At 40.9% G+C, this 19,468-nt stretch overlaps 1 protein-coding gene across 6 annotated transcripts in view; it reads right to left on the bottom strand.

The window, feature by feature from the left end:
- Window positions 1-19,468, bottom strand: part of Slc39a8 (solute carrier family 39 (metal ion transporter), member 8) — a 71,691-nt gene that overhangs the window by 18,290 nt on the left and 33,933 nt on the right. For 4 of the 6 annotated variants that reach the window (XM_006501934.3, NM_026228.5, NM_001135149.1 and 1 more), the window contains exons 4-6: window positions 14,210-14,379; window positions 12,678-12,800; window positions 12,042-12,212 (exon numbers count right to left, since the gene is read on the bottom strand). In XM_006501934.3, the coding sequence (XP_006501997.1) occupies window positions 12,042-12,212; window positions 12,678-12,800; window positions 14,210-14,379 (464 nt within the window). Of the gene's footprint in view, window positions 1-7,588; window positions 11,476-12,041; window positions 12,213-12,677; window positions 12,801-14,209; window positions 14,380-19,468 lie in introns of those variants that run through there. The other 2 variants (XM_006501935.4, XM_006501936.4) reach the window with 2 other exon arrangements.

Here is a 19,468-nt window from a genome sequence, read left to right as displayed (position 1 = left end):
TAATGAGAAAATAACAATTTCGAGAAACTTGAAATTGTTTTCTTTGTCTCCAGTCTTTCTGTGGAATATGAGTCAAGTTGTTTGGGATGGGGGGGGTCTTAGTTAAAATAAGTAGAAATGATTGTCATTCATGTTCCACTTGGAACAGCAGCACTTTACTACTTTGAAAAAAAAAAACAAATTTAAGAGAAACGTTAAAGGTGTTCAAGAAATCTGCTACTATTTGCCCTTAGAATTTAATCAACATTCTTATTCAATTTGTACAGTCACCCTGATAGACTACTTCCAGCTCTCTGAAAGACTGCCTCTTGTTGTTACATAAACCAGTGATGTTGATCTTCTGGTGCACTCAGGAAGCATGGTATCACATCCTATAAACCTGTATAAGGAATTCTCCAGCCTATACAACCCTCACAGTCACTGAAGACTCTCAAAGAGACTTTCAAGAGATGCCAGAGAGGCCGGGCGTGGTGGTGCACGCCTTTAATTCCAGCACTTGGGAGGCAGAGGCAGGTGGATTTCTGAGTTCGAGGACAGCCTGGTCTACAGAGTGAGTTCCAGGACAGCCAGGGCTACACAGAGAAACCCTGTCTTGGGGGAAAAAAAAAGATACCAGAGATTAGTTATGTTTTAATATAAGCTGGGGGAAAAAAAACAGCTGCTAGTATCTTGAAAAGTAGCATTTCCAAAATACAGAAATACCTTCAGTGCTCAGCAGGAAGGTTTCATGGGGTATCAGGAGGAAGGAGCCTGGTCCTGCCTCCTGCCTGTTGTATGTACAGCATTTACCATGTATTATGTATGTCAAGAACTGAACTATAAAGGATCGCACCCAGTGCAATAAAAATGATTGATTGATTGATTGATTGATTGGATACACGGCCCTGGAAAAAAAAAGTGGGAGTTCTTTCTGTTGGCAGTAGAGATTAGCCTTTTAGAGCGTGGAGCTTGGGCATAGTGGTAAGAGGTAAAGAATGACGGATGGATGAGGAGGCTGAAAAAGCCATTAGAACCACAGTGGGGTGTTAGGAAACAGGCAGGCTGCCAGGGGAGGAGAAGTGAACCACACAGAGGCAGAATAAAAAGGCCTTCTCTGAGAGATAACCAGAAAGGAGTTAGTCTGTATTTCAATATTCAGGAAAACAGGAAATGTCTGGATTGTAAGTGGAAGGTGTAAGGGGTGGGAGCCACATTAATGGGGGCGGGGCTATAAAGATGCACTGGACACTGTGAGAAAAGAGATTTCTATAGTGAGAAATTTAAGGTGGAAGATGCAGAATCTACTCCAAGAGCACACAGCACAGAACATTGGTAAGGACAGTTCATAGGGCACTGCACTTCCTCCAATCCCAGGACTGCTGTATGGCCGTTCACTCCTCATAGCAATCTTAGGCACACACTATTCCCATCTTCCAAGAGAGCACGCTGAGGAATGGGGAGGTCCAGTAATGTGACCTCTAGAAGTGAGACAGGATCCAAATCCGATACCAAGCAACCTAAGTCTTATCTCTAGGGAATATGGAGCCTTATCACCTGGGCTTCATTTCTCTCCAGCAAGTATCTAGCATAATAGACACTCCATGAATAGTTGTTGGCTGGATAAACAAAAGCATACTCACAGCAAAAGAACATTTTTCTCTCAGAACACACCCACAAATTGTCACCCCATGAACCATCCACTCGAATCTTTCCAAAGAATACAACATAGAAGAAACGTGCAGGAAATTGTCCCTGTTCACCTTCTCTATGCAATACAAGACTCAGAAAGCACAAAGGCATGTGTCATATGTTTACCCATTCCTTGTCTTCAAAACCTAGGAACCAGATTAAAGGCTCTTGATGGGCGGAGACTCTTTTTGCTTATTTAAAACCAAGTACTTAGAAATTAACCAGTGTTCAATAACTAAACAAGCAAAGGGAAGGTTGTTCTGGAGACATCAAATGAGAAAGCTTGATGATACCGAGCTCTGAGTCCAGCAACATATCCCAGAGACTCCCTGGGATAAAGCAGGCTTTCCCTGACAGTGGTCCTGCCTTCCTTTGCAAGACACACACTTTTGCTTTTTTTAGGTTATTTGGAGAGGATCGTTAAGGTAGTAGGAGAAAAGGCATATCACCTGTCAAATGCTTATTATTAGAAAAGCATATTCTGCGGGGCGTGGTGGCACAGGCCTTTAATCCCAGCACCCGGGAGGCAGAGGCAGGCGGATTTCTGGGTTCGAGGCCAGCCTGGTCTACAAAGTGAGTTCCAGGACAGCCAGGGCTACACAGAGAAACCCTGTCTCAAAAAACCAAAAAAAAAAAAGTATCTCTGAATCACCTGAGATAAATGACACTAAGTTTCTAACTGCAAAATAAATTTTTAAAAAATATTAGAAGCAAGGACTTGACCAGTATCATACAGTTTAAAAAACATAAAACACACTCAAAACAAAACAGTAAAGTCAAACTATCTGACTCAGATACCTGCTCAATAAAAGGCCAACAGCCAAGGGACAGCAACCTATTTTGTTACTGTTATTGTTGTTGTTGTTGTTATTGTTATTGTTGTTGTTGCTGCTGCTACTGCTGCTGCTGCTGCTACTGCCGTTGCTGCTGTTGTTGCTGTTGTTGTTATTTTGTAGAGCCAAACAGTTAATCATTTGTATTATGTTGGGGATACAGGTTTTCCTGACATCATTTTTCTCAAGAGTCTTGAGGCTTTCTGGGTCCAGGGATTATTTTATTGCTATTTCCTGGCCTCCATCCTGGGCAATGTCATTGACTCAAGCACATCTGTCCTTGAATAAATTACTTTGTTCTGAGGCCTGCTGATACTTTATAGAGACTTAAAGTAACTCTTACCTCTGTGAGAAAGATCATCAGGGGGCTTTGGCATCTGCCCCACACATTCTGTTGTTCCAACTGCAAGCATAAGTGGAAGATTATAGTTTCCTTCTTGGCTGACTCTTCTAATTTCGTCATATTAATAAAAAGTAATTTGAGTACCAACATCTTGCTTAGATCATCAGTACTATGTTAGAATACAATGATAGTTTAAAGATGCTTTGGAGAGTTTCCATCTAGAATTTTCTCTGTTGTCATTGGGTAGCAGGATCCACACTGTTCTTAGCTTCTCAGATCATCTTTGTGTTCCTGAATTCTGTCCTACCTAGAGACATGCCATCAGGTGTTAGCTCAGTCAAAAGACCTCTCTACAGGATTTGCCAAGACAGCTCCATCTCATAATTAGAATTAGATTTCTCCATGCCCTATGGCCCAAGTGTGTGGTGTTTGCAGCAGTAATAGGTCCTCAGGTGTTATGGTAAGTTATGCTGGAAAACTAAGAGCATTGGCAATCAACATGTATTGTTTATGGAGGTCTCTGGCATATTCCTGACTAATAACCCAGGGTAATATCTCAGAATCTGGCAATGGGTTTTTTATTTATAAACTATGACTCTTGGGAAAAGATAATAAATACCCTGTTTAGGGTAACAGCATTTAAAGTCTTCTATTATATACGTTTCCATATAGCTTTTTCAAATAATTTTGTATCAGTTCTCCCCACTATAACTTACCCTCCCATTCCTCTCTCCACTCAAAAATCCCTCTCCATTATTCTTACCATTTCTTTTTTACATTTTTGAAAACAGAAAGAATTAAGTTCACACCCTGGTCTCTCTACTGATTAGAACTCAGAACTTACAGTGCTTCTTAATAAAGGACCACTGATAAGCATGTTGGATAGAGTCAAAGGCCAGAGACTTGGTTAACATAAATGATGAGTCATTAATAGGGTTTATCTTCTCAGAATAATTGGAATTCTCTATCTAAAGAAACAGAAATACAGTATGATCAAAGTTACCAGCCAACCAATGATCTGATTCCAACCTGAAGGTTCATTTGTTATGAATTGACACTAAAATTGTTCTTCAAGTGACTACAATTATGTTTTATTCATTATCTTTATCAGTAACATAATTATCACTATAATAATGTTAATTTTAAAAATCTAGATGATTGCTTCAGACTAAACAGACATCATTATAAGCAGATGAATATCTGTAGATGTTATGCAGTTATATGTCTGTGTGCATTATGGATGTGAGAGGATGCATATGTGTAAGACTCTACTTTGTAACATGATGTCAGACTCAAAATCATTGTTCTAGTTTGGAATCTTTATATTAGATATATCAAAATATATACCATGAATGAATTAAAGCACTTGTCAAGAAACGTGGATGCCATTCATAGAACCACAAAGCCCTTTGGCTTAGGGAAAATTTCCATCATGCAACCTACTAAGCAAATGTAAACTCACCAGGTCCTGCTTCGGGATTCCCAAGCTGCAGGATGTGGCATGTAAAGAACAGAGCACAAAATAAGTAGTTTTGAAAGCATAAATAGCAGAATTAAAAAGGAAATAAGGAATGAAGGAAGCAGAGAGGGAGGGTGGAAGGAAGGAAGGAAGGAAGGAAGGAAGGAAGGAAGGAAGGAAGGAAGGAAGACAGGCAGGCAGAGAGGTAAGAGGAGGGAAGGAGAGAGAGGGAGGGAGGGAGGGAAGAGGAGGGAGGGAGGAAGGGAGGGAGGGAGGAAGGAAGGAAGGAAGGAAGGAAGGAAGGAAGGAAGGAAGGAAGGAAGGAAGGAAGGAAGGAGTCAGGCAGGCAGAAAGGGGGGGGAGGGAGGGAGGGAGGAAGGAAGGAAGGAAGGAAGGAAGGAAGGAAGGAAGGAAGGAAGGAAGGAAGGAAGGAACCTACTTTAGCAAGAATGACAATTACAAGATAGATGCCTTTTATAACATAATTGTTAAAAATCAAACGAGAAAGCTGATGCTAAAGACCCTCCGTCAGTGGGATGCACGCCAAGTGTTCTGTGGCTTCTGCTGATTTGCAACTGGGCTCTCTACATGGTACAAATTAGGCACCTCTTCTTGTATCCAGGATAATTCACTCAAACCTCTCACTCCTCTCCTTGTTTTCCAAATAAAAAATGTTTGGCATTAATTTTCTACTTTTTATCAATCCCCATGCATAATAGAGCAGCATAGCAATTCTTCATTATACTAATGGGGCAAAAATTAACTTGACATCAAGCCTAATTGAGTAAAACCTCACTAATTCTTCTAAATAGGGATAAGTCTTGCTTGATTAGTGAAAGCAATTTTGTATAGAACATGTTTAGATAAATGCACTCACTGATTTCAGGACATACACTAACAAATGAGGCTGCAGCAGCAAGCAACAGTGTGGGTAGATCCCTAAGAAAACCTACAGCATCTATGGGGAGGGCTGTGGCTACAGAAGAGACTGTTTTTTAGATTGGCATTCTTTTTAAAATCTTAAAAATTAGGCTAAATTAAATTAAAACTTTAGAATCATGTATTTAAAAAAACACCTCAAAGACAGTGTTTTTTTATAGATATTTCCAAGATATTCTACAGCCTAGCCTACAGTCAAAAGGAACAAATTGTAATTAATTGATGAGCCCCATGATAGAGTCAAAATTAACAAGGATTCATTCGGCAGGCAAACCTCCATGCACTGCCAGCATTGTTCCTGAAGATCTTCTGTAGTCAGAACTTAGACAACATTTCCATTAGGAAGCTGTGTGGAGCGTGGGGAGCCCAAAGCTGGGAAGCAAGACCCCAGGTTGAAGCAAGATCTCAGGTTGACTTGACCACTGAGGAACCTAAGATGCTCACAGACAGGATTTGGCCCCTGGGTGCTAAGTACTATTGCAAAGCATAAAGACTGGCGACTGTGAAGTAGACCTCCTTGCTCATCTAATGTGACCAGCCCTGAAATCATACACACACAAACTACACTGACTCAATAGGTGATATTTATATATGTGTTTATATATGCACAATAATAGTCGAAGAAAAAGAGGACATCGATTTGAGAGTGAATAAAGGTAAAATAGCAAAAGGGTTGGAGGGAAGAGACTTAGGAAGTGTTAAAGGGAAGAACTGATGAAATTATATTTTAATTTAAAATTATTTTAAGGCAAAAGTCCTTCAAGCGGCCCTTCCGTGCTCTCTTCTTAACTGAATCTTGACATTGTGCTGCTTATTAACCAATTCTGAGCACAGACACCCAGAGGAAATTAACTGACTTCTGTCTTGTAAATAATAGGACATTCAAATTATATGATTTTAAATAGTAAACAGGGGCAAGGGGTGCAGCTCCTCCTGTAATCCCAGCACTTCGAATGTAAAAACAGGAAGATCGTGAATTCTAGTGGGAGAGACCCAGCCTCAAAAATTATTGTTTTAATTTTAAAATTAGTTAATAATTGATATGTGGCAGACATGGGGGGGGGGACCAAAAATGACAGCGTTGACATTATATCAATTGGAGACACATTAGGAATCCCAGATCCTTTTTTTTTTCCTAAGCCAGAGCATCCAGAGTCCTCGCCATGACTGAAGAATTTTTTTTTCGTTTGGGAAAGCTAAATCCAAGAGCCACATTCATGGCAAAGCAAACAGGGCTGAAACGAGCTCCTGCTGAAGACAGATATGTAGTCATAGTCCTTTTAGTATCCAGTAGCCTTCTCCAAACACAGGTACCCAGGAATCTACTTTAGCCCTCTCACCCTCCAGGCCAAAGGGAAGAAGAAAGGATCCACTCCCCCCTCAAAAAAAAAAAAAAAAATCAGAACTGAGAATGAGCTCCACACATTCTCATCTAGAGTAGTGGGAGAGCGAGAGAGAGAGAGAGAGAGAGAGAGAGAGAGAGAGCAAGCGAGGTGGAAGGCAAGCTAGTAAGAGAGACACTCAAGAGAGAGTGATTTCAGTTCTCTGTAACACTTGTAACCTTTTTGAATGTTACATACCAAGGGCAGGACGCGTGTCCCTCCATCTCCCTGACACATTCCCAGCACCAGGAACACATTAGATGCTTGGGGAATACTTATTAGGTGATTTGATGTATTTAAATCTGTGAGACTCTCAGGGAGATCCAAGGATCTCAAAAATACTTCTTATATGCGGAATATCACTTTATATCAGCTGCTGACACAGTCCGTGCCCTGACATCACCTACACTGTGAACGAATTCCACTTTGTTGTATCTTATGTTAAACATAACACGCACAGTTTTTGACTTCTGTAAATGGCAGAGTAATTTTTTTTCTCTTACTATAAAATCGGTAGGAGATGGTTGCACACTGCAGAGGAATGAACTAGATGGTCCCTCTAGTGGCCTAGAAGTGAAACACAAGCCACGGAGGCCTAACATTCCTAAGGATAAAGAAAGATCTAGTGGTAACAGCAGCTATTTCCAAGCTGTGCGTCCTAGAGGAAGAAATGTTCCCCACACAGAGGTTAGCGCGACCCCTCCATATCAGAAAATCAACCTAGGATGTGGTACATCATGTAGTGAGAACCGAGTAACTGAACGTGTGCACGCCCCACATGTCACGTGTCCTGCTGTGTTTCACATTTACTAGGTGCTAAGAAATCTCAGTGTTTGTCTAAATACCTAACAGTTAGAAAGGAAACTGTCAACACTAACATTTTACGGTGATAAATACAGGTTTTGATGATAACAATTTTTAAAGCTATAGGTATACAATGGGACACAAAATACTGCAGACTAAATTTCAATCGTCTTGTATATCTGATTATTCTGTGATTAGCCAGAACTGGTTGGACAAATTAGAAAATATCACATTCTTTAGCCACACACTTTAATTACTATATATTTCTTTCATTCTTCTTTTATTTCACAAAAAAAACCAAAAATTATCATTTATAAATCTAGATTACTGTATAATTTGAGTTCTATCAATATTGTGTCAACGTAAAGTACTTTTCTTAACTCATAATTTTAATAGTTTCTTCTTATTTTCGATTTTGAAACAAAAATTATCTCTGTTGAAACACTAGCATCCAACAGTATCAATTCAATTCCTGAACTCACACTTGAATTCAAACAAACGAGTTTTAAACACTGTGCTCCATCATCTTAATGGGGTTATCTAGAATAAATTATTTTGTGATATTTAATATCAGAAAACACTCTTTCAGTGAGACCGCTATAGCTTGCCCCACAGCACCTGTTGCCTCATGATGTAACACCGAGCCTTCAACTTGGTTCCTTAAATCGTTCATAGTTCTATATAATCTAAAGCACATTGGAAGTAGCGTTATGCTGGCCAGTTTGCTTACACTTTTGTTCTTCTATGATTGTTCCTTCAGCAGAATATTCACAAAACAACCCCCAGAAGAAATCAATGTCAATAATGTTTAGGCAGCTCATGATACCTGGGCCACAGGTAACATGCGGGGACATAGCTTTTTCCCTCCTCTTCAACAGATACGGAGTTCCTGGAAGTATGATCTAGAACTCCAACCTTGTCCTTCTCTGCTCATGGATTCATTGTTGATGTTGGTATGAAAATCCAATAATTTCTATTTCAAAACTGGAGGAATGACATCATGGGTATGTCATGCTAATACTGGAGAATCTCATACCATTGACATTCCAGTTCTCCTCTGCCAGACAGGATTGACTATTCTATCCATTATCAAAATAGTCTCTCCTTAGATACCTTCATGCTGGCTCTTCTCGTGACCTAACCCTCCTCTGACCTCTTGAGAGAATCCTTCCAGACTGTTCTGTTGAAAGAATCTCCCGCATGTCACTGTCAGTCCCCAGGGTTGATTTTTTTTTTCATCTAAATATGTATTGCTTCCTCATAGCTTCTGGTTTCATGCTTTCTACTATTTCCACTACATAGACTAGAAAGTAGGAGAATGTGTTTGCCTCAAAACCCCCTGTGCCTAGGGCACTGATCAAGTACTTGATATTTACTGAAAAAAAAAAAAAAGAAGGAAAATCTGCCCACGTCCAGTACAAGTAGTCTTTCCATTGATATATTTAAACTATGCAAAGCAGGGCCCACCTTCGTCGTGGTACTTAGATTTACCGGAAACATCCTCAGGCGACGCTAATTCTAAAGCAAGAATCCTAATACCTTAATTAACCCAAGCTTTTCAACAACGTGGCTAGTTAAAAAAGGAAATGTTGAGGGTGGGGAGCAGCAAGATGGCTCAGGAGGTAAGGGTGCTGGCCTGATGACATGGTTTCAATTCCCAGAACCTACATCATGGAAGAAAAGATCAACTCCCATAACTTGTTCTCTGTTAATGTGGTCACTAGCCCTTTAAATTTGTTTGTTTGTAGGCAGGGTTTCTCTGTGTAGCTCTGGCTGTCCTGGAACTCACTCTGTAGACTAGGCTGGCCTCGAACTCACAGAGGTCCATCTGAGTCAGTCCCCCGAGTACAGAGATGAAAGGTATACACTACCACCACCCGGCTCCTTAAACTCATTTTAAATTCTATGTGTCATGTAATAGACCCTGAAGACTCCAGTGCTCAGGTCTGGACCAGGGTTACGTCCTCCGTGGAAGGGCAGCCTTGCCTGACCCGGTACACAGAATCATCTTCCTCAGGACAAGAATCGAAATGAGAATTCAAATTTCCTGCCAGCAGATACCTGAAGGAACTTTTGATCCCATTTGAAGGTTTTGGCGTGCCGAGGATTAGCCTTAGCCTTGCCCAGGCTTAGCAGTTACACCACTATGGCGCAACCCTCTTTCTTTTACTTCACATTTTGCTTTGAGATGGGATTTCACAAAGACAGACTGACCTTGAGCTCACTGGAGCCTAAACTGGCCTTCACCTTACAATTTTCCTGCCTAAGCCTCTTAAGGATTGAGCTTATAGAGCTGTGTCTCCATGACTGGTGTAAAAGATTCATTCATCGGTGTTTAAGCTGGCAGCTTAGTTGACTGGTTCTTTGGAATCATCACAAACATTCAGCCAGGGTTTCACAAGGACCCACTGTATGGTACCCTGCATAATTGTGCCCATAGAAAACAATACCCTCGGGCTAATCCATCTCTCCTCTCCTAGTAGGAAAAAAAAAAAAGAGTATTGAACGGAGCACCAGTGTTGTCATCTTGTTTCTAGCGTTGTGAAGAAGGAAGACCGGCAAAACATGTCAGAATGCAGCATCAAACAGCCCCTGTGTTAGACAAGCTCCAACCATACCCGTGCTTAACCCTGGTTTATGAGGAGCTGATCTGTGTCTGAATGGTAGATGGTTTACCGTACTGGATCCTCCTAAACTAGGGTTAAGCACAGTTATGGTTAGGCTTCTGGGACTTAGAGATGTCAACCAAGCCAAGGACCCACACCTTCTGAGAGTTGGATTATGTTAATATTCTGTGCACATAAAAATGTTCATTTTTTTAAAGGATTTCTCCTGTAAAACTTAATTAAAACCATCACTCATTACACTACCTGAGATAATTTCCAGTTAGTTTAATATTAACGCAAAGTTACTTCAAACACACTTGAGAACTTCCCTGTACCCGTTGGGAGGAGAATATGGTAGAGCATGTTTTATTTCCAGGAAGAAACTTAAGTGTCCTTGTTTTGTTGCTGTTGTTTCCCCACCCCACCCCCAACAATGGCTTTCAAATATTTCTTTTCTCCTTTTTATTTCTCTGGGTTGTTTTTCTTCTCATCTCAACTGCTCACTTATCTTAGTATGCTTGACTTCGTAGCTTGGGGATCTGCATTTACCGGATGAGTCACACCGAAGATGTATCCTCTCCATCTGCCTGATGATAATTACAGTGCACACCAGTGGCTCTGTCCTCCCAGCACCCCTCTTTAATCATCTGCCTGCTCCATCTGTATTCTATATTGGGTTGGTTAACATCTCTAAGTCCTCGCATCCTAATTAAAATAGTATTTGTCCTTTAGTTTATGGAGTGGTAAGATAATTAGTCTATTGTTAAAGGCACGGACCTGGAGCACTCAATAAAATGTCAATTGTGAGTATGATGTAAAATTATCTATTTAGACATCTCCATTTTCTTTTTAAAATCTTATTGAAAAGCATCATTTGTGGCACCACAATAAATAACTTCCTGTTAGTTTAACCCTCGTGTTCCTTCAAAGCCCAACAAGGAGCCTGGCCATCTTCTAAACACTTCGTTCAGTCTAAAGTGACTACCTAATAGAAAGCAGACCAAGAGGATGCTAACAAGGGATTGGAGGTTTAAAAACAAGAAGTCGGTTCCATCCTAGAAACTGAAATTATGTTAAGTCTCAGGAGCTGTCCAGGGCTATTTCCTGAAAGGGGATAGTTCAGGCATCAGGAACAAAGTGATACTGAGATGCTGTGGAGAAGAAGGGCTGATGATGCTAATGGTGCTGATGATGCTAATGGTGCTGATGGTGCTGATGATGCTGATGGTGCTGATGGTGCTGATGGTGCTGATGGTGCTGATGGTGCTGATGGTGCTGATGGTGCTGATGGTGCTGATGATGCTGATGGTGCTGATGGTGCTGATGGTGCTGATGGTGCTGATAGTTCTGTCCCAGAAGCTTGGCTCCCCATACAAGATAGCAGTTTTCTTTCCACCAATTAATCCTTTGGCCATGGATAATTTGAATTTGATTTCTACCACTTGAAATGAAAATGGTCATAATACATAGAGAACAACCTCTACTTTCAGTAGTTTTTATATTTAAAAAATGATGAGATAAAATCAGTCATTGCCTAGCATATTACCTGGTGTGAAATACTTGCTTTAAAAAAAATGGTACCCATTAATATTCTTCAGGCAGTGCAAATATAAATTTTAACTCAGATAATTAATAAGCACAGCTTTTGAAACCTTCAAATCTTCTCGCAATTTCAAAATCACTCAAAGGATCTTTTGGTTTGGGATCTTGAAAGAACTGAAGTGGGAGAAATGTCCCGAGTTAATTTGGCTAGAGGTATTGTGTAAGTCTAACAGGAGGCTCTCGTATAGCTAAGCAACCTTGGAGAACAATGAATTCACAGTTTCTTTACTTCGTGGGCCTAAGCATCCAGAGGGAGAGCAGAAAGAACGTGAAGTGGCTTCTCCGATGGAGATGGGCAGGTTTAACATGTGAGCACTTGAAATACTGACTCCCTGCGTTCCCTGCTACCTTTATGGTGAAAATTACACAGAAGATTAAGAGAAAAGTGCAATCAGCAGGACATACCTGGAGGGATACAACGCTGACAGTGTCGAAGTGGATGTGTCCGTTAGGCTCAGTGACAGCGGGGTTGGCATAGCAAGTCACACCGTTGACTGCAGGCAATGGTAACGTTTTGGGTTGGTGGGTTTTTTCTTTAGAACCAAAGTCATCATTCCTGAAGTGAGTATGGTCATTCTACGTGTGAATAAAGCAAGTGGGTTATAGGAAGAGAAAAAAAAAAAGATGATTCATGTAGATAAGAAAAATGTCCATTGTTTTTCATTTATAAAAGAAAGTTTTTACATCTACTCTATCTGCGTGTAATCTCTTTAAAGTACTAACATTTCTTTTTTAAAGAGATTTTTATGTACAAGATTCCATGGTTTCTGCTTTCTCTGTGATAGGGGATATATATGTGGTTATTTAAATAATACAAGGGCATACAAATTATCCACATCTATCACTTTGTGTTGAATTGGAGTTAACAGTTTCAAATTTTATATAAGTCAGGTATTTTTCTTATACTTGTCAATATACTGACTTTTATTCTCTTCATATTTGCTAGCATAACAGTCAGACTGTTCATAAATTCACAATTCTTGCCTTTGTTAATGAGCCTGGAAAAGCAAGCTATCAAATGTCCTCAGTCAAGCCCTTTACCTGGCCATATGTTTTCAGTAGCATCTTAAGTGTTCTCTCGACAAAGAAAAGCATGTAAAATCCACCAAACACAGCAACTGCTTTCTCAACGTAATTGTCAATTTTGGGATTAAATCCAAATGCCTAAGGAGGGGGAGACAGGACGCGTCAGTTAAAACCAAACAGTTTAATTGACTCCTGGAAAACAATACTGTAATTTCATAGTATACAATTTTCCTGAAGTCATAAGTCCACCCTCAAATACTCTGAAACATGAGTAACCAGACCACACACGATGCATTAAAGCCTTCCTTCTAGCAGTCACCCCATAGAGCAAAACCACCAGACCTTAAAGATTCCTCTCTAGAACACCCGCAGCAACATTTGCCTTAAGTGAGTCACAAACACACAAAATACTAAATGCACATACATACATACAGCACACCATTGTCCTAAATACATGATACAAATGCATTTACAATGTTTTTTTTTTATTAAATGTGCATTGTGGCTCTCATTAGTAATTAGCCAATGTATGGCTGTCCTCAAGTCAGTTAATCTCCTCAGATTTTCATCTTTCTTCTTTGCATTTGAAGGTTTTCAATAAATATTTCTCTTGTGTTCTTTCTACACAAATACTAATAAAAACTATAACTCTGAGAATGTATGCTTCACTTTCACATACATAAGATTTTTAATCTTAAAAACTAGAAAAAGCTTTTGTTATTTTGTAAAACTTAAAAGAGGGGTACAGCCTGCATTCTGCTTTCTCTTTATTTGGGGCTTGTCTCTTGCTCCTTCCGTGTGCAGAATACAAAAGGAGATGTGGCTCTTGTGTATGTGGATTTTTCTCATTTGCCTTTAGGACTTACTCTCTTTCTTTCCCTCTCTTGTTTTCCTTTCACTAGCTCTTTTCCCAATATGGCCATAACAGATAGGAAATAAAAGGATGCATATTTCATATTGACTAAGTAAATAACAATCCGTGATTATGACTGCAGTCACTATCAAGTAATACACTTTAATCAAAGGGGAAAAACAAGCTGTTCTTTATTTGCTGACCCATGACTGATTTTCTCCTCTCAGTCAATTGAAAAAAAAAAAAGTGGGGGAGGGGGCCTGTCAACAGGACACACAGTTAACCTCTCATCTTGTTCAGCTGTAGTAAAGACAGAAGGGAATTCTGTAGTTTAGCTTCAATAAAATTTAGACATTGGATAGCCTATAGAAAATAAACAATGAACTGTAGAAAAATTAAATTTTGCCAAATAAAAGGCAGGATGAAGTGTTGAGTTCTTTGAGGTATCCTAGTGCTGTCTAAGCATGCACGTCCTGGTGGCTGCCCTCCTAGAACAATAATTTTGTCTCTCACTCCAACACTCCGTAAAGCACGAGATAATCTTTGCCACTTACCGTGTTTCTGATATCTCTTATCCAAAGCCTTCTAAACCCATCATAAAATTCTGTAGGGATTATGCAAGCTAAAATGCAGAAGGTGCTAAAATGTTTAAAAGGAGCAATTATTCACAGAAAGGCAGAGCCCACCCCCTTACCTCTGGAATAAGCTGGAAAATGGCGTTTGAGAAAAGAGTCCCAATAGCGAGTCCCACGAAATAAGTTAAAATCTTGGGGAAATAAGACTTCTTTATCAAGGGGGTTAAAATCAATCCCAGGAGAGAGGCCAGATTGATAATTGTCACTGACAGGAATCCATAGCCCCAGACTATAGGAAAAGGGGGAAAAGAGTAAAAATTAGTTACAACCAAGGTGTCAAATGCACATTAACTGCAGCACAGCACGAGCCTTGAAACATTTCATCTTTAAAGGCTTTAACAAATACCTTCTCCAACACTAAAAATTCGCATTGAGATTTATACAGAAATTTGAGATCACACGTACAGTAGTCTGAACATTAATAGAAAGCATGTTTGTAGGGTCTGGGATCTAGCTTAGTTGGTATAAGACTTAATTTATCGTGCAGGAGGCCCTGAGTCCAGTCCCCAGCATTTCATAAACTAAGTATGGTGGTTCATGCCTGTAATCTCAACACTTTCAAGGGGGAATTAGGAGGATCACCATTTCAAAGTCATCTTTGTCTACACTGCAAGTTCAAGGCTAGCCTGGGCTATGTGAAATCATGTCTCCAAAGGAAAGGAACTAGGAAGGTGTGCTTGGGCTTTAAGTGGCCCTGTGCTATGACTGGTCCTCAGATTAATGAGTGCAGAGCTGGCAGGGACCTGGAGAATATCTGAAGAAGGACAAATGACCTGCCCTGTACAGTGTACAGGCTCCAGCTACCTCCCGTCATCTGCAGCTCAAGGCTGACTTTATAATGTAGCCTTTTGCACCAGGCCTTTAGTCCCAGCCGCTGGTAGGCAAAGGGAGGCAGATCTCTCTGAATTCGAGACCACCCTGGTCTGCAAAGTGAGCCCAGGACAGGACTCACTTGCAGAAACCCAGGCCAGCCAGGGTCCTGTTACACAGAGAAACCCTGACTCAAAAAAAAAAAAAAAAGTGGTCTTTTAGAAGATACTGTGAGAGTCAAGGGAAAGATGACGTAAGCTGCTGCCCTAGTGAATTGGGATGATGTCACTTCAAACTGACAATCATCATGCCCGACACTTGGTTTCTCGTAACCATTAGTCTGAAGACCCCTGAGATCACCTTTAAAAAGAAACTCTCCTAATTTTAAACACAAACAACTCCTCAGCTCTCCCCAGCTGGGCCTCCCAGAACCTGGAGTCAGCCAGTGCCGTGAGAATATAGATAAAGACCACGTGGGAGGGGAGGGGACAGCTGGCATTGCACAACTCACATTGCCAGGCCCAGAGGAAGACTGGGTGATGCTGGCAACACCTAGAGGTGGTTCATCTCTCACTCAGACGCCCAAAGGCCACTCAGTAAATGTTGCTGGCGGGAGGGGGTGGGGATGACAAACACTATCCTAGTTTGATGCCTAACTAGATGTGCTGGATTGTAGAGGCTTGGCTTAAGAACAGAGTGAAGCGTGCACAGGATAGTCCACTGTAGCAGCGTGGTCTGAGATGTCCCATGACCACTGCAGCCAAGCTACATGTGGCACAGAGGACTGTCTAGAAGATGAGAACGCTGCTGCCGCGTGGCCGCTTTTAAAACATCCACCAGAAAACTCACTTAAACGTTGGACCACTTCCTCTCTGGCCCTGTAACACCCAGCGCACAGCAAGTGTCTGCCACGCCAGGTACTGTGCTCAGCCATCAGTGTCTTCTATCCCATTGAACCCACACAGCCTTGCAAGGAAGATACTACTGCCTTCCTCCCACCGTTACAGAAGCCAGAACATACATAGTTTCCATAAGCGCAAATCACACAGATAAAACTCTGAATTTGGGCTAAAAGCAGTCGCTGCTCTTGTAGAGGACCAGAGTTCAAATGCCAGCCCCGACCCAGAGGAATCCAACGCCCTCTTATGGCCTCTGTGGGTACTGCAGGCTTATGGCTCTTACTCAAACAGGCCTACACACAAAGACACACAGACATAATTTTTAAAACTAATTTTTAAATATGAACATGGGGGAATAAAAAAGAGCTGGAGTGATAGATTGCAATTAAAAAGCACTCGCTGTTCTTGTGGAGGACTCTGGTTTGGTTGCCAGCACCCACACAGGAGCTTAGAAGTCTCTGTAACTCAGTCTCAGGGCATCCAGTGTCCTTTCCTGATTTCTTAGGGTACCAGGCATGTACACGGTTCACATACATACATAGAGGCACAGTTTTTACAAAAGTAAAATAAATTACATTGTTCCTGAATATACCACAGCTTCAACATATGCTGTTTTTAATATTATTTCCAAAACGCTGAGTAAGCAGACTTCTTCCTTCCTTTGGCTCCCTGTTGTTATGCAGTGAGCAGAATAGGCTTAGAGGTACAAAGCTCCGGGCTCTCTGTCCCCCTTAGGCAATGCATCTATGGAAACCGCTTTGAGGGAGGAGACATCAGATAGATCTCTTGTCGACAGACAGACAGGTAGACAGACAGACAGACAAAGAAAGAAGTTCTGGATAGAATTATGTGCCTTTCACTTAAATATTTAATATGGCCAACTTCATGATTCTTCTCCCTCTTCAAGACAAAGAACTGGTGGACTCCTCTCACCCACATAACAGAAGAAACCACTCATTGGGACTTTAAACCTTGGAGTGAGGGAGCATCCTGAGGCAAGAATTAATTCGCTCCCCCCTTTTTAAACTGTCTTGCGCCTTGAGCTAGCTCAATCCAGCCAGTTCCGAGGGACAAAGGGAACCCACTCTACCCACAAACATAAGTCTTGGTTCTGCCAGACAAACTCGGATTCTAGATCTCCTCCCCAGGGGTTGCATCTGTCTCTTTGCATGCTGTGTGTGTGTGTGTGTGTGTGTGTGTGTGTGTGTGTGTGTGTGTTTGAGCATGAGAGTCCATGTGTGTGTGCATGAGGATATATGTGTGCACACAGGTGTGTATGTGTGTGTGTGTGTGTGTGTGTGTGTGTGTGTGTGTGTGTGTGTGAGAGAGAGAGACGCTTCCAATAAAACATGGCCACGTGTTGAGACCCTTCTTGTCATGCCTTCTTATCCTTTCCATAAGCAGAGAGAGCGACTCTGTTCCTAGATGAACTCACTGTGCAGTATCGATTTCATCGCTCTGGAGCTCACAGCTTCATCACCGCTTGTATTATGTTGGACAGTATAATCGTCAAAGCTGCTTCAAGGAAGAGTCTCTTGTGCTTACATCTTATTTGAATTAAGTAGTACTGTGTGAACTCTTCCAGAAATGAAGCAATTTTGGACCTTCCAGTTACTACTAAGATGTGATTAATTTCTCTCCCAAGGAAGTAAACTTATCATTGGTTTTTACTGCCTATATCATTGTGGTTTTATAAGGCAAATGAAAAGCAACTTCCAAATAAGATCTCTGAGATTACTTTATCGTCCCACTAAAATGTCAATATAAACATATCCAGAACTTTTTGTGTCATGGCTCCTTAAATCAGATTTATTTTGAGTTTTTTTTTAGTCTCTTGAATGACCTCAAATTCAACTCACAAGCAGTGAGAAGTTATATTCAGAATCTACTACATGTGGTTATTTTTAATTTCCTTGTGAGAAAGTAACATTACAGAAGGACCAAGGAAGACCCTGAACCTATAGCCATGTGTATAAGAAGCTGAGGATAGATCTGTAGATATGAATGCTTGCTGCACAGCCATGAAGATCTTAGTCTAGCACCCATATCAAAAACTCATATGTCCACACATACCTATAAAACATGTCACCAGTGTTTCAAGTGACAGGAGAATAGCTGAAATTTGATGCCTGCCAGCCTAAGCTCATGGTCAGTGAGAGCCTGTTTCTCAAGTGAATGGAAAGTGATAGATCAGGACCACTGACATCATCCTCTGACCCCCAAATGTATATAAGGTCACCCCACCCCATACGTGTTCATATTCTCCATGCATATACTCAGACACACATAGACTCCTGAGCACACACAAAACGATCAAAGACATAATCCTTTCAAGGTGTGTCCCAGTCACTTGCATACATTGGTTCCTTTTGGTGCTACCCACAATTCTCCAATAAAGGAGCTGTGATTACACCTGCCTTACAGATGGAGTAACTCAGGCAAAAAGATGCTGAGCAACTGCTCAAGACCACACATCTGCACTAAAATAAAACTATGAAGAATAGCATCAAATGGTGAGCCATTGCCAAACTAAACAAATTAGCAGAGACAAGCACTCCACTCTCTTTGTTCGGTTCCCTGTCCAAATACTTGGTGCCTTTCTGATCTCGAAACTGAGAACTGTTGACTTTTCTACTTTATGGCTTTGCAGTGTTGACCCTAGAGTTCTCTCTCACTTCCTGCTTCCTACTTCCTGTTCTTGGCTCCCAGCTCCACCTGACATAAAATAACCTGAACAGCTAGAATTAGAAAACCTCTCTCTCCTCTCTCTTTTCTCTCTCTCCTCTCTCTCTCTCTCTCTCTCTCTCTCTCTCTCTCTCTCTCTCCTACACACACACACACACACACACACACACACCGCTATCATCTATCAGTATCATCTATCTATAACATCTATCTAGCAATCATCTATATCCTCTATCATCTATCTATCTGTGTCATCGATCTTCTATCAATTATCTATATCATCTATCTAGCTATCATCTATCTATAAGCTACCATCTAGCTAGCTATCATCTGTCCATATCTATCATCTGTGTCATCTATCTAGCATCTATCTATATCATCTATCTAGCTATCTATTGTCTAGCTAGCTATCCTCTATCATCTAGCTAGCTATCATCTCTCTATCTAGCAATCATCTATCTGTATCATCTATTATCATCTACCTATCATCTATCTATCTATCATCTATCTGTCATTAATCTATCATCTAGCTACCTATCATCTATCTATCTATCGTCTATCTATCATCTATCTATCATCTATTATCTAACCAAGCTACACGTGGCACAGAGCACTGTCTAGAAGATGAGAGAGCTGCTTCTTCATGGCCACTTTTAAAACATCCATCAGAAAACTGACTTAAATGTTGGGCCACTTCCTCTCTGGCCCTGTCAGAGCAGTACACAAGTGACACCCAGCACACAGCAAGTGTCTGCCATACCAGGCACTGTGCTCAGCCATCAGTGTCCTCTATCCCATTGAACTATCTATCTATCTATCTATCTATCTATCTATCTATCTATCTATCTATCATCTATCTGTCTATCTATCATCTATCTATCATTTATCTATCATCTATTTCCCTATCATCTATCTATCTTTCTA

The sequence above is a fragment of the Mus musculus genome, chromosome 3, assembly GCF_000001635.26.
Source record: "Mus musculus strain C57BL/6J chromosome 3, GRCm38.p6 C57BL/6J".
Lineage (NCBI taxonomy): Eukaryota > Metazoa > Chordata > Mammalia > Rodentia > Muridae > Mus > Mus musculus.
Note: the sequence above shows the minus strand (reverse complement) of the source record. Positions and strands in the feature narration are given on the sequence as shown.